This window comes from Typopeltis vanoorti, chromosome 5 (assembly GCF_054136105.1).
Source record: "Typopeltis vanoorti isolate ZY-2024b chromosome 5, IOZ_Tvanoo_1.0, whole genome shotgun sequence".
Lineage (NCBI taxonomy): Eukaryota > Metazoa > Arthropoda > Arachnida > Uropygi > Thelyphonidae > Typopeltis > Typopeltis vanoorti.
The window spans coordinates 146,154,534-146,170,388 of record NC_143553.1 but is presented as its reverse complement, the minus strand read 5'-3'; the positions used below and the strand labels follow the sequence as shown (position 1 = coordinate 146,170,388).

Here is a 15,855-nt window from a genome sequence, read left to right as displayed (position 1 = left end):
ATTAGCGTGTATTAAGTATTTCAAAAGAAAATATTGATCTGACCATTTTTTTTTATTCCAGTCAGGAATATATGCCATCTAGATTACGTAGTTGTATTTGACGATTTTATCTTCGTTTTCTGAGTAACTTGATTTTTAATAACATTGTAAAATAAATCGCGTTATCATATTAAAATTCTAATAAAAGGTGGTGACACTTCGCAGTGTTTAAGCTGATTTGGCATAGCGTGGTATCTACTCTACATTGCAGGCCATTTGTCAGTCCGTTTTATCTCTTGGGGGGTCCTTATTAATCTAATTCCATTCAATCGTCGTTTCATATGGGTCTCTGTATATGTTTTCTGTTTTTACTTGCCGTCAACTTGCTTTCGAGTCTTATGTACTTGATTCCTGACTGATTCTGTTACGCCTGTGGGAATATACAATTGATTAGCACGGAATAAACATCGTTTTAATGAAAACAGATAAGGACATAGTCCAAGGATCACATAAAATGCAGTTCGTATTTAGATGAGTTAATTCACCCCGGTTTCATTAACGAGAGAATAAAGAAACCCGGAGTTGCATTATCAAATGAATCGATCAATTAATGAGGACTACATGAGAGAGCCTGTTCCCGCCTTCCTTCTCTTTGTCAATACAGAATCAGTCTTAATCTAATTCAACCAGATCTTTTGGCGAGCTAAATAGTGAGAAAAAATTATTACTATCTACTAGATATAAACGTAACTTATTGCCATAGAAACACGGAAACATCCGTCTTAAAATCGTTTTATTATATTGATAATTACAATCAAGCTAATACTTTTTCATTCGGACTAATTTCATCTTTACTCCCTCGCTGTACTCTAAAATATAATTAACTTTAACTTAATATTTATTTACAACTTTTAACGCTAAATTTTTTTTTTTTATTCCACAGAAGCTTGGACAGAAAATTCATCCCTTTTAATGAATTTATGCCTTATATGAAATGCGTAACGACACTGTGCGTGATTCTCATTATTCGTTAAGTCCTTGTACATTTCATTTGTGCAGTAACATCTTTAATTGTTTTGCATGATTTTGGTACTAAGCATGTGCTAATAAACAAAAACCGAAATAGTTCTCCCATCCTTAGATCCCGAATACTAAATTTCATCAAAATCTGTCCACCCAGAATGGATTTATGGGTACAGATAGGCTTTCGGACGACAACGTACATTGCATTTCGAAATGGTGTGCAAAGGAAAGACTAATGAACGAAAATACATATCAAGATAATCTGGAATAATTGTGTTTTTACTGCAAGTCACAACTAGATTGTGGCTTAACTATTAAACAAAAAAAACTACCATTTACAAAGCCAATGATCTGGCGAGATCAAAAGTAGAATTACTTCTGGTAATACAGAATATAATTTTATGTATCAAATGGTATTTTATTATCTGAAGTTCCTCTATTTTCAAAACGGGTTTGGTCTAATATCACTATTGAAATATCAACAGTATGTTTGAACTGTTCTGAGCCACTAGCTTTAAACTTTTTCATGAAAATAAAAAGCTTCTGTATAGCTTCAAGTTTAGAAATCTTTAGAGGTTGTAAACATCAGGTGTGATATTTGTGCAATAGAGAAACGGCGCTCACCAGAATACTGACGTTTATTGCTAGATCAAAATGCAAAAATGTGAGAACTCACTTACGTACAAATATAAATCAAGATGTCACATCTTAGGTCAATCATCTGCAAAGACTAAAAGGATTAAACAATAGAATAAAGAAATCAAGAGGTTTCTGGACAAGTCTTGATGGTTTTAGTAATTTGTTTTCAAATTTTAAAAGTATACGTTAAGTTTGGATAGTAAACATTTCCCTTGCATTGTAAAAAGCGACAGTTTATATTATGACTGCTGTCCATAATTTTTACTCGAATCCTCCCGATAAAAGGCACCGGCAGTGCATCGATATAGGTGGATTTAAGGATTAAATAATGGAACTTTTCTCCAAGTACTTGACGTCTCAAATAAGCAGGATAACGTACATCTATACCGGTGGGATTCGAACCCAAGACCTATTGATTGAAGAACGAATATGCTTATCCGTTGAACCAACAAGACTTGACAGTTCACTTGATAGGTGAGGCCTGCGAGCATAAAATTTTCAGTAAACACATGCCAAGGCGTGTCATTTATCACCTCTCTTGAACTACTTTTCTATAACTAGCCAAGTTTTCACTTTGTACACTTTCTGTATATGGCAAGAAGTAATTTATTCGTTATTACAAGATTAATCATATGCGAAAGAAGCATTCTATGCATGTTTGCAGTCGCGGTATGCACAATATCCGCGAGCGCTATTATACACATTGAGAATGCAAATAGTATAGCTAGGCGTCTGAAATACATTGGACTTTGTCTTCATTGTAATCACCTTTTTTGTATTCGCGTAACGTGACTTATTAATGTATAATCATTCGGATGTCATCCCTTTAAGTATTTACCATCAAACGTTTTTGCATACAATTATGTAAATTTATTTTCCTTCCGTGGATGTCCTATTTTTAAGTTCAATTTATTGTTGTAATAAAAGGGTAAATAGCTTGTTGGGTGTCATTAGCGAAGCCAACCTTTATGATTGTAGTCTCTTATTATATAGGATGGAAGGTGCCTAGTGAATCATCTTCTGTATTGAAGATGAAAAATTATCGAATTTTGTATTTCTTTTTATCAAAATTTATCATTTAAAATCTACATAAAGTTGTATAATCGTATTGGGAATAAAGAAAATCTAGACATGGATGTGATTGACTTTAAAGTTCTTAAATTTGTTTTGTGTACTCAAAAGGCCACCACAACCATTACATAAAGTATTGTAACATTTAATGAAAAGCTTTTTCTGATCCACATAGGATGGTTGAATACTAAATTCAGTGATTATCCAATGCTGCAATATAACCAGTTCAAGGATTTGAAGTTGGAAAGCGCATTTTCTCCAAATTAAAAATATATTTATACTCGCTTACACCGAGAACGAATGGTATTGCTTAATATATTTACTTCGAATTATTTACTGAGTTTGGCAATCAGATCTGAGTAAAATAAGCCACCTGTAAGCATTTGATTTTTTTTTTAAATTGCTGAAGAAAAAAAGTGGAATACTGTTAAAGAAATTCTTTCCCATTAGATTCATGTAAGTAGTTAATTTTCACCTGCTTTGAAAACGGGCGTGTGCATGTACCGTATAGATCTGATGCTATCTGTATTTTAGGATGTATTTCATCCATATTTATATTCTGGAAACCCAGAATATAAATATGGATGATTGCACTCCTTGAGCATATGTCTTTCGATTGAAAGACGCTGCTGAATATTAAGCAGCTATGTATCATAAGCTTTAAAATCTGCATATACGGTTTAATTAATGTTTTAATATGAATCCATTTCGAAGTAGTTTAGCGAAATGTTTTTAAGCACCTATATGTAGTTCTTGTTCGCACACAAGTTGATTCTGATTTTACTCGTATTTCGAATGCTTACAAAAATGTGTGGCGATACTCCATTTTTGTTTCTATCGGAATATTTTGCCAGAAGCAAAACGCATTGAAAATATGCATTGCAATAACTGTGCTCTTTAGTTTGCATGGAAGTTGAAAAAATTTGCGATTTAGGACACGTGAGAATCTCAGTGAGATTCGATTTTGTTTCAGTCGATCGTTTTTGTTGAAATCTAACAAAATAATGCCATCTAATATTAAATTCCACTCAAACTGGATGGAGTTTGATCCGTTTCAAGTTTGAATTTTATTCGTATCATTTATAGCAACATAATGGAACAAAAATGTGTCTCAAATTGATCAACGTGTCATCGATATATTACTATGGCATAATATTTACAAATTTAACTGCCAACCCGAATGCAGTACCTATTAATTGAATCTACCATTCGTTCATTAAAATTACGTTTAACTGAACATTACCGAGTTGCAATATCCCCTCACGAAACAATCGCACTAGCCATGGGCGTCCGCAGAAAATTTTCCTGGGGGAAATAATTTTTAATAAAAATTAATTTTTTTTTTTTTTTTTTTTTTTTTTTTTTTTTTTTTTTTTTTACAAGTAGATCCCGGGAGGGCAAGTGCCCCATTTTCCTCTTCTGCGGACGCCCATGACACTAGCAATATTAACAAAAATCCCACCACTGAAATATTTACATGCCATACAATTGAAACACCCCAGATACAGAGTTCCTTATTATGGGTTTCTCTATGCTCAATCTTTATCCCCCAAAACTACTTAATATGCCATAAACACAAAGACCCTAACTCGTTCGCTTGGAAATTAAACTATTCATCCTTATTCTCAAGCTACTCTCACTATAATATCCAGAAAATGACACAAGCTCATAACTATCTTTCTTATCCTTTATCTAATGACGATCTTCCAAAACGGCCAGCACACCGTCATATAATATTAACCGGCCGGTTTTCTATACTATTTTTTTTTGTGTTCACAATTTTACATTTTATGATCTTTAAATCCATCACCTTCCAAAATCTGTTTTGTTTTCATGGTTTCATATCTACCTTTTGATGTATCGTTATGCATTTGGTGAAAACCAAATGCATAACGATTTTCCCCAACTCGTGTTGTTGTCTTCGGCTTGTTTTTAAGACTCATCTGAAATCACCATCGACCCGATCTTCATATTATTATCCAGTTATGTTTAATTTCTTCTTCCAGATTTAAGTTTTAAATAATAACCCACAGATTTTTACGACGGTACAACTTGAAAGTTTAAGTGGTGTAAATTTGTGATACATCGTATACTTCTCTCCCAAAACAAGGGGAATAGCAACGAAAATTCAACTAATCGATATAATTCTCTAGTGTACAGAGAAAGTTAAGAATGTTAACACCAATCAGATGGAGTTGATATGCTACTGTACAATGGTTTACCTTGTTCACCTATTGGCAAAACGCCAAGAACATTTATTTTTCATTATAACTAAACCATTTTAATGACGAAACTATGTACAATAACAAAGTCTCAGTATTTTGATTGTTGTTGTGAATGTCACGTTTTTTAATAGAATACGACAGTTTATTTATACAAATGCACTTCTATTGATATTATTGAATTCTGAGTATATACATCAAAAACAGCAAACGAGGAATCCACGCCTACCTTGCGAATCTCTGGGTCTTATTAAAATGCTGACGGCATGCCTATTATCGTACCTATATAATTATCTCTGCGTTTTCCGTCAAGGTGCAATCATATTTTCCGATACAGTACTTCACGCTATGTAATCCCATATTTATGTAAGAGAAATATCTCTGTCTCTATGCTATATGAGGAGGCCCTATGGCGTGTCTCCCGAAATTGTCTGGCTACTGCCGTCAATATTAAGTCTCGCCACCCCCATAGAAATCAATACTGGGATAGAAACGGTGCGGTCCGTCTCTGCGATTGTTCACCTTCACTCGACAGGCAAGGTTACCTCGTCCCTTGTAACAGCCAGTGAACGGAAGCTTCTGTTTCTGCAGTCTCCGGGGAAGTAAGGTGGGTGGACTTGAGTATGCAACAGCTCCTTAGGGTTTACTTTTTTTTATTGGTTCTGTTCCTTTTTGATTTAATACGTGTGCTTCTAGGAGAGTGGAATATTTTTCATCGAAGTTGCTAACACCAAATCATATTTTGTTATCCTTATATTTTTCACAGATTTTATAATTTAATCATTTTGGATAGTTTTATTTTAAAAAAGTGCATAATTTGGTCACAGAAAATTGCATTAAAATATTATGAAGTTCATGCTTTTCTTATGCCGTTTGAAGGACATTTTTCTTATTTAGTTTTCGATAAATGTGATATGGGGGTTTCTCACGTAAATGTCCATCAAGCAAGTATAAGGCTACGCACATCCGTTTGTTGGAAAAAATGTCTCTGGGTTCGATGCCCCCATCCGCAACATAAAGAATATTTGTAATTAAAAAAAATCTTTCATTTCTTGTTGATTTATCTACTTTGACGATCGTGTTTTTCATTCGACAGAAAAGACAAACCAACCTACGGCTGCGAGAGCAGATGTCATGTCTTGTTAACTTAGGCAAACTGACGGCGTCTGAACATGCCATTTTGAGATTACGAAATCGCGATTTTCTGGGCGGAAAGCTTTTGCACCTCTTATGATTCCAGCCAGTGCCCTCATGTTTCTGACTAGGTGGGATTGGAATTGGTCTTGCCCAAGTAAAGAATTTCGCGTTACCGACTGGGCTAAGGATATTCCTTGGTGATGGTATTCATAAATATCGGAGAGGGAAATAAGCCTGTCTAAAGTGACTGAGTGCAAAAGATTGTGTACAGTTTTCAGAGATGATCATCATCAAATTCCTGCTATGTACCCTCAAGGGATGTACAGGATATGTACTGCATGAAAAACTTAAATCATTACTAACTTCCTATCTGCAATTTTCCTCCAAATCAATTTGTTACCCGTCAAGACTCCAATATTATCAGATCTTATATTTCTATCTTCGAAGGCACTTTTTACCGCATCAATCCATCTACATCTGGGTCTTTTTCTTGCTAAACTGGCAAAGAACAGTTGTTTTGCAAATCCTTCCTCTCCCATTCTGTTTAAGTGACCATACCATCTGAGATTAGCTCCGCTAACGCATTCCTGGATGCTGACAATGCCAAGTTCTTCCCTAATATCCTCGTTTTTAATATGATATTGCCATTGATGCCATCTTTTCATGCTCCTAATCTTTCTCAGGACTCTCATATCTGTAGTATCCAGTCTTTGGTCAAGTGTTTTATTTCTAACCCAGCTCTCAATCCATACATTAAAATTGGTTAGAACACTGTCTTGTATACAGCTAATTTAGTGTTTTTGTTAATTTCTCTTATTTCATATACATTTATTCAGTTGACTTCCTACTATACCAACTTTGTTGATTCTGTTATCTATTTCCATATTTAATTTCAGAGATACGAGTCTAAAAGAATAGTCATAAGAAAAATGGATTAGGTGTGATTATCAAGGACCTGGATGTAGTGACCAAATAAATCTGGATTTGATAGAAACTTCACGGTTATACATAAATGATCCCATCACTCTCTAAAATACCAATCGACCTACATCATAATATACTACTTCTTTTTTCTTTTTTTTTTTTTTTTTGCATAGTGCTTTGAAAGATAGTTTTCCTTTGTCCAAATAAAGCAGACTAAGAGATTAAACTGACGAGATAAAGTGTTTTAGCACTTAAAATTATTTGTTGCACAGTCGGTAAACGATGCTCTTTAATTGGAAAGAACTAGGTTCGAATATTAATGCAATTTATGAATATAATTTTCGAAAGATGATTTTTTCGAAAATTATATTCATAAATTGCATTAATACTAGAAATTTTAAGAGACAGTGAACATCATAGACGACCTGTCTTTGGAACAAATCTGAAACATTCCAACATGCAGATATTTAAGACAGCAATAGTAAAGAAAGAGCAGGTGAATTTTTAGTCACCTGAAAAATTCGCTGTAATTTCCTACTCTTTTTCAGAACAGATGGAAGCATTACCCATTACATTTGTAATAAGTCTCGTAAGGGAATTAACTCCCCAGGTGGGAAAGCTTCCACGAGATCCCGCTGTTAAGGATTGCAATAATACCTGTTAGATCTGGTGATTCTCTATTCCCGGCAAGTATAACGGATGCCAACAGATGTAACGCGACATCTTTCATCGCTGATGATGCTGAAAATAGCTTCCCGTGACTCCTTTTGGCTGCTAAATTAAGAGCGGCGCCGAAGAAGGAAAAAAAAGGGGAAACATTGAGCCGCTTTAGGAATATAAAAAAAAAGGGAAGAAATTACCAACAAAGAAATAAAAGCAGCAATTTTTATTGCTTTGTTAGTAATTTCTTTACTTTTTTTAATATTCCTATGTCTTTATTTATAGACCTAACAAGCTCATTACAATGGAAGTTAGCCGGGGGGGGGGGGATATTGAAAAGAACAAGCTGAAGATGAATATGTGTAGTTTTTTTTTGCGTTAACTTATTTGATTATCTAAATATCAATATTTTCACTACAAATAGCTATGTGATATAATTCGCGTAGGAAAGGTATTGACAGTCGTTTTTTCATTAATAGCCGAAGCTGTGGATAGCATACTTTTTTTTTTTCGTTTTGCTTTAAACTTACTCCAGACTAAAATTTTGTATATCTGATTTTAATAGAAGTATAATTTCGTAAAATTCTATCCAGCGAGAACAGAGTATTACTATTTAATAGTTTACCCCTTTTCGCCAAAGATGGTCGAATTTAAACGATGTTTTTTTTGAGATAGCTCGAAAACATTAGTGAAGATGTATACTCAAGTTCACTAAAATTCGGAATAAAAGATGCTCACGCATTTTATGAAATGCATCTCAAAACAGTCCTCTAAATTTCTTTGGCGTGCTAATATCCTTATTGAAGAATGCTACTACAGTAAACTCTCAGTTTAACGGACTATTGGGTGCTAAGAGTTGTCCGTAAATCGGAAGTCCGTTAAATCGCGAATCTTAGGAATAGTATTGAAAATAAAACGTTTTCAGGTACAGTGAGAACATTTTATGTAAATAACATTTTACTGAGGATTGATTTGAAAAAAGTATCGGGTTTCAGTTGCTTTCCACGTATATTATACTGTTTCTTAATAATTAACGATCGAAGTTGCGAAAATATTAATAAGCAATCGCCTTTGGATCTGAAGATGCGTCTATGAAGGAGATGATGTTGTCCATGTGTTTTCTAACCACCGATAGTTTCGGACCAGCTGGAACCGCTTCTTCATCCTCATTGTCAACCTCCTAATCGCCTCGTAGAACATCTTCAGCACTCTCTTCCTAGCTGAGAATTTGGTAGCCTGGGTCGCCCATTATCACCAGCTCGCATCAAAGTTTCATAGAAATCCGGAGGTTTCGAAACCTTTGAAATCGTATTCTGGTTCAGTAACTTGGTCCAGCCATTAGCCAATGTTGTACACGAATGTATCCGAAGACGCAATTTATAAACACTGCCGATCGCTTCCGATTAATCATCGTATTTATTTATTTTTTATTAATTATTTCATTATCTGTATTTATTTGTCAAATTATGTCCGTTAAATCGAGAGTTTATTGTATTGCGAAATGCACCTTTATGATCATCTTAGTTCTTTCTCTTTTTAGTATCTTGACTGATTATTTTTTTTTGTTTATACATACTATGAATTTGTAACTGGCTCGCATTTTATTTCATATCCCATGAGTGATACGGATTTGCGCTCAGGTCGAAATCGGGAGGGAACAACATAATATATAACTTGGGAAACTGTTAAACAAGTATTCTTATTTAATCTGATTTTTTGCTGTTTTTATTCTCAGGAAGGACTGCTCCATCGGAACAGATCAAAACTTCACCCACTGAGAAAAAACCTTTAACCAGGGCTCTCACTCAGCCTAAAGGAACAGTTGAATATGTGGTAAGTCGCCTTCAAAATATTCTTCAAGTACTTAATATAAGTTCAATTTTCTCGCATTTAACTGTCGATCTTGATCTCTCCACAGTTCTGAAGCCTGCATATTTTCTAAACGTTTTTTTGTATTTTCGTAATTCTTAAATTTATCAAAGCCTGTGACTTCAAGTAATCAACTCCGAATATCTTAAATCTGACCTAGACACTCTTAACGCATGCGCAAGACGGATGAAGAATTTCACGATTTGCCTCATTTAACTGTGACTGAGATTTTTCACGTTAAAGCGCTACGAAGATCTTTTATTAAGTCCGTTAATTATTGTGGCTACCCTCCACAACGTATTAACCTCACCGGAAACCTTTGGTCGAGACGTAGCAGTATGCGCGTTCTAATAACTGCACCGTAAAGCATCTGGGAGATGTTTCGCTATCTAATCCTCGATGAAGCTTGGAAATCGTGTGTGCTCTTTGAACCCCCTTGTGGTCGACTTGGCGACTCACTCATCAGTGCGGAAAGTCGCTTATAACGCCATCGAGGATAAGAAAGAAAAACTGGGAAGGAATTAAATACACGTGGAATGGGAGCGAGATGTTGAACAGATACCACAAGCAGAAGGAAATATAGTCGTTTAAATTGAGACTGGATAACTTATGCAAACGTATGTTAACCTAGTTTTTTATTGCTATCTTTGAGGAGATTAGTTTTTTAATCGAAACACGAGGACAATTTAGAACAATAACAAAAGATTGCTGGGTGGTAAATGAAAGAGAATAATAAAATCAGTGCATTTAAAAATGCTCTACAGCTGTTTTGATAGGCAACATACAGGCCACTAAAGTGGTTGCCATGGTGATATTTAACTAGGCGCGTGGTACAGAGGAAGTAATTTTATGTTCTTCGTTGGGTAAAATGCAATGATAGCTGAGCAAAATCTGCAGCTAACAAAACTTCGCTTAGCATTTGAACGGAAAGATGTCTCAAGACGTCTTTAGTTTTGAATAGTTTGCAAAGAAAGGAGGAAAAATATAACAGACGAAGAGCATCCACTGGAATTATTTTGGATTTTTTTTTTCCTTTCATATATTTGACCTCCCTGTCATTCCTTTATATTGTTTATCCCTTTTTCTCCAAGCTAACGCGCTTGTGACAAATAGTAGCTGCGTATTCTTTCAACTCGCCCATCTCGTAACCTTCTCTTACCGGAGAACGCTGTGTAACGTTAGCGTTCGACCGGACGCTGTGCCCTAGTAGGCACGTGTATATCAGTTGTTGGCGGATCTCTAGTGAGGCGCAAACCAGGCGTTACTATTGCCGTTGGGATTAACTTGGATGACGGCTCTACCATTCGATGATTTGTTATATGCAGCTGACTGCTCCTATTGGCTTCCCTTGACGACTGCTATGAATTTTATCACCTCTCCGACGAGAACATTTTTTTTTTGTTTTGTTTTATTTTTCTTTTTATGCTCACATAATTTATAATACGGGAAATGTTTAAGTGTGTGTCAGCCTTAAACTTCCCGTTTTCAAAATTTTACTATCGATTATTTTTGGTTTCTAAATATAGGTCGGAAAATGACATTGAATCGCAACAAACTAGCTTATTTGATGCTATCTTACTACTTTATGATGGCTTTTAATTAATCCTGGAGTGTCGAACCATGATTGAGTGGAAAATTTGAAATAAAAAAATGCGTAGCATTTAAAATCTTGGAGTAATGATATTAAAGCATTCGACTAAAGAATTCTGTGATCATTCATTCCAAAAGATATTACCTTGCATTTTTTTTTTTTGTTTCTATTAGAATTCCATTTCTTATATTCCAGACGAACGTATTTATTCAAGTCTTCAATCACAAGCCATATGTTTTCAGTATAAGTAAATGTCTGCGACTGCGCAATCGAAAGTTCTTCTGTTATTCATCAGATGGCGCCACAACTTAACATTACGATGAGATTATGCAATGGATCTTTTAACTAGTGACATTTTCCATTGTTCGCTTACGAACTGGGATAATAGGAAACCTCAAGACCTGGTGGGGAGTAGGCTGTTTCGCACCACATGCTCATGATGGGCGAATTATCAGAAAAGCTTTCTAGATCCACTGCGAAGCGAATTTGACTGTCGAGCGTCGTTTACTTGCTCTTGCTCCTTAGAGTAAACGCAAGGCGCCACACAGACTGTCGCCAGAGTAATACAATTTCCTGTGGCTCTTACAAAATTTGTCGGCTGCAGGATGGTGGCAAGACAGGAGAGATAAAAGGACTCAAACCAGCTGAACCATGAAAGTAATTTGAGTTTACTCTGAGTAAACGCCGTCTAATTCGGAAACACTACAAACTCCCTAATGGCGAAACCCAAAGGTCAGCAGGAGTGCGCTTTGGGGATGAAATATGGCTGTTCTAAAAGTGTTAAGCAGTAACTTTGTCAGTCGGCGAACTGTGAGTTTAGTTGATTACACAAAGCAGAAACTCGCCTGTTGCTTTTCTTCGTCTCTAAGATGTAAATTTGGATGAAATGCGACTGTAATTGAATTCGGGAGATAAAAAAAAAAAAAAAAAAAAAATTTTCGGGGAAAGTACATAGCTGTACTAATATATAACAAGCTTACTCTTGCTACAAAAGTACAGCAGTGATAAGGGTTATAAAATCACTTAATTTATACCATTTCGTCTTTCATTAATCAGAGTCACACCTAGAGATGAAAATCATCTACCTTATTTCCCCTACCCCGCTTTTTATAGCGACAACGCGTTTATTTGAAAGAGTTTCCAGTTCCGTTGAGGACACATACCTTTTTCAAAAGGGAATTACCGGATCTCGTGGATTTTTTAGCAGGATTTTTTTCAGCCACAAAAAATAAATCAACTGAAGAACACATGTAACAAACCAGGCAGCTTAGGACATAAGAGTACTGGTTGGAATTAATTAACCGTTTATGGTCACACTTTTACTCTGATCTTCGTGTTTTTTATCGCTAAATGCAGGGTATAACTAATTTTGAAAATCAGTTGACTCAGTGTTAATTTTTCATGAATTCAACTTCAAAAGCTGGTTTATTGAAGTTACCATGGCAATCACGCGCACACAGGTTTAGCGAAATTCTTTAATACACACAGATTGCAAAAAAAAAAAAAAATAATACATAAACCATAATACATGCTGCTTGAGTTTATTTTCTGGCAAATTTTAAAGACCTATTTTTTTTTAAGTAACGTATTGATATTCACTAGAAAACTTAATACAATGATTTACCTCTGTATATTGCATTTTTTTTTTTTTTTCTTATATTCACTGGAAATCGCATTTTTATTGGTTCAGCGTGCACGAGCAAACCGATACGTCACGCATGAGTAACAACAATAATGGAAGTGCTTTGGACTAAGAATTGTAAGGTTGTCCTTGACCTCGTGGTTTGACGTACAGGTTACTTCTCACGCCGACCTGCATTACCTGCAAGTACTCCGTTCGCTCCTTCAGCTCGCGTATACGTTAGTGATTAGTCAACTCCCGATCTCGGCTACAATGAGCGAACTATTTGACAGAGCGGCGGATGTCAGTTTTAAATTAACGTTAGCGAAACCCAAATCATTGTACATTACAACCAGGCTTTAACTCCTCTACTCAACATAAGGCGCCGTTCAAGTATTAATAACTGCAACGGAATTATTTATACACCGGTTGCTATATTCAATGGTAGCTGTTCTTTTAGATTATTTTCTTTTCAAAAATCTTTAAATTATTTTTGGAATTTTTTAAACAGTTTTTTAGATTCTTTCGTTAAAAATAACGTGCGTTGATATTAGCAGTGAAATATTTTAAAGGAATACTTAGTTGATCACCTTCTCGCATCTGTAAATTTATTCAAGCAGAAATATATTAATTAAAAAACTAATTATGAAACAAGCGTGATTAAATATTGTTTTGTTAGCTATAATTGCAATTGGAAAGTAAAAAATAATCGTTCAATAAGAAGCAGATAAGAGGAAATAAAGAACTTTTAATCCAGTTTTTTCTTCGTTCTACACTATTTTAATTACATCCTGTTGAAAATAATTTCGAGCGATTAAATTTAGAACAGCTAATCGATGGATCACTTAGATGCGCTTAAGGCATTGCATTTTTTAAATAAAATATTTATAGGAATTTATTCCTTTACTTGAGTGTTCGAAATATAAGCGGCCTAGACCAAGGAAAATCTGAGGAAGTTCAACTCAAGTAGGAAATTTTGTCTCGCGAAATCATTTAAGGAGAAATTAATAATTAAATTAAAATCTTCATGGCTCCAGGAGAATTGTACATTTGGGAGAGGTCGTACTACAATCGTTAATGTAAATTAAGTAAATGCATTAGTTGCTGTATGTCGTTTTACATGAATCTTCGCTTCTATTTCGGATGCTGAAATTGTAACACTCGGCTGTTATTTCATATCAGTTATTTCGAGTTCAGAGATATGCTTAAGACTACAGATATGACTGTTTACATTAGAGAATATTAATATATTGAAATAGAATACTAACACATCTTGTTGAATGCAGTGATTTTTCGTGTTCTAACACGAATAACCATTTTATTAGTAACTGATCTTAAATACCCATCACCCACTAAAGCAGCACTTAAAATATGCATTGTGCGCAGTCTATAATTGTTATTCCATCAAATGTGTTTATATTTCTTTATTAATATGGTGTTGGACCATCTTTTGCCTTCAATACAGCCTGAATTCTTCTTGGAATGGACTAGTTTTTGAACAGTTTCTAGTTGAACTTTGTACCATTCTTCTTAAAGATTGTTTTAAAAACGAGTGTGGGAATCTGTTTCTTATTCTAGTCTGCAAAACTTACCAGAGTGGTCCAAATGTGATTGCTGGCCAGGGAAGATGAAGTTCACCTTCATGCTCTTCAAACCACGCGTGTGCAGTCCAAACTGGGTGGATGGGAGCATTATCGTCTTGGAAAACTGCATTGTTTGGTTTGGAAATAACGTTTGGATAATAGGATGTAGTTGATTACCCGAAATATCTAATTAATCACTTGCAGCAATTCTGCTATGAAAAATAATAGGACTAGCAAAATACCACGATATTGCTACCCAGACCATCACAGAACCGTCCTCGGTTTACGCTTCTCCGAGCGTAAACTTTTTCTGATGTAGGAAAGTGTGAAGAACGACTAATCTGATTATATCACGTTTCAAGTTTTCTAATGTTCAGGTTTGACGATCGTGATGACACCATCGTTTACGCTTCTGAGCATGATTTTCAGTAATCAGAGGTTTAGCAATTGCAGCTCTACTGTGAATATTGGTTTTAACCAGTTTTTACAGAAACAGGTTCTGCAAGATGAATGTTAACCGTGCTGCAGTAGTCCCGGGATTTTCAAAACAGTTCTCAATGTCCAACATCTGTCATTCTTGATTTTCACCCACTGTTTCTATTCGATGATGCTTTGCCGTGATCGGTGAATGCAGACATAACCTTAAACTGTCGATCTCGATACACCTAATGTCTGTTTAGCTGCATCATCGATGAGAGTCTGGTCCTCTTTCAAAGTTGGACAAGTCTCCCATTTTCCGATTTTATTAACACGAATTATCACTCGGTACAATGACTAATGCACTTGCATGAGAACTACAGAGTGTAAACAAAACAAGAATACCCAGTGTTGCCACCAAGTTTTTTTGTTTTTTTTTTTTTCAATCCAGCCAACGCAATTTCTATTCTAAGTATCTTAGCGTTTCCATTATTTTATCCAACCCCTCTACATCTCTTCCATGTGTAGATTTGGGTTTTTGAGTTTTCTAGAGGCTTGATATTGATTTGCCGACTCACATAACTTGTTCCGTTTTTTCTCTGTATGTGGAATTTAAATAGGTCCCACAAATTGATCTTATTTGTCCAAGTATTATTACTCAAGGATCAGTTGTATCGCTTGGACTGAGAAGGTTTCAGTTTCAAGTATGAAAAGTCTGGATTCATTGTAGCTTGAGCGATTCTGCTTGAAAGAAACGAATCTATTTCTGGTAAGGCCACGAAGCAGGTTCAAGTGTAGTCGCCGACTGGAGAAACTTTTTCTAAGCCTATCTTTGACTGGTTCCCGAGTTAGTTGATCTCTGGCATGGGAGTTTTTCGTCCCGTAAACTAAAGAAAATCGACCCTGGTACCCATATTATTTCAGACAATAACATATCCTGTTAGGGTTAGGCACCAAGAGATGGCAGCACTTGTTTGCTGGTCTTCTCATCAGTAGCTGCCTATAATCAGTGATAGACATGGGCCAGCTATCTCTGATTGGCTACCGGTGGAGATTGAACTGCCCACTCAGTCTCCAAAAGCTAGATAGGGTATAAAGGCCTTGCCTACTCTCTAGATA

General features: G+C 35.4%; 1 protein-coding gene across 6 annotated transcripts in view; it reads left to right on the top strand.

Annotated features, from left to right (window-relative positions):
• Nucleotides 1-15,855, top strand: part of LOC150106916 (oxidation resistance protein 1A-like) — a 324,024-nt gene that overhangs the window by 148,410 nt on the left and 159,759 nt on the right. For all 6 annotated transcript variants that reach the window (XM_090393372.1, XM_090393376.1, XM_090393375.1 and 3 more), the window contains one exon: nt 9,391-9,488. In XM_090393372.1, coding sequence (XP_090249498.1) covers nt 9,391-9,488 — 98 coding nt within the window. The remainder of the gene's footprint in view (nt 1-9,390; nt 9,489-15,855) is intronic.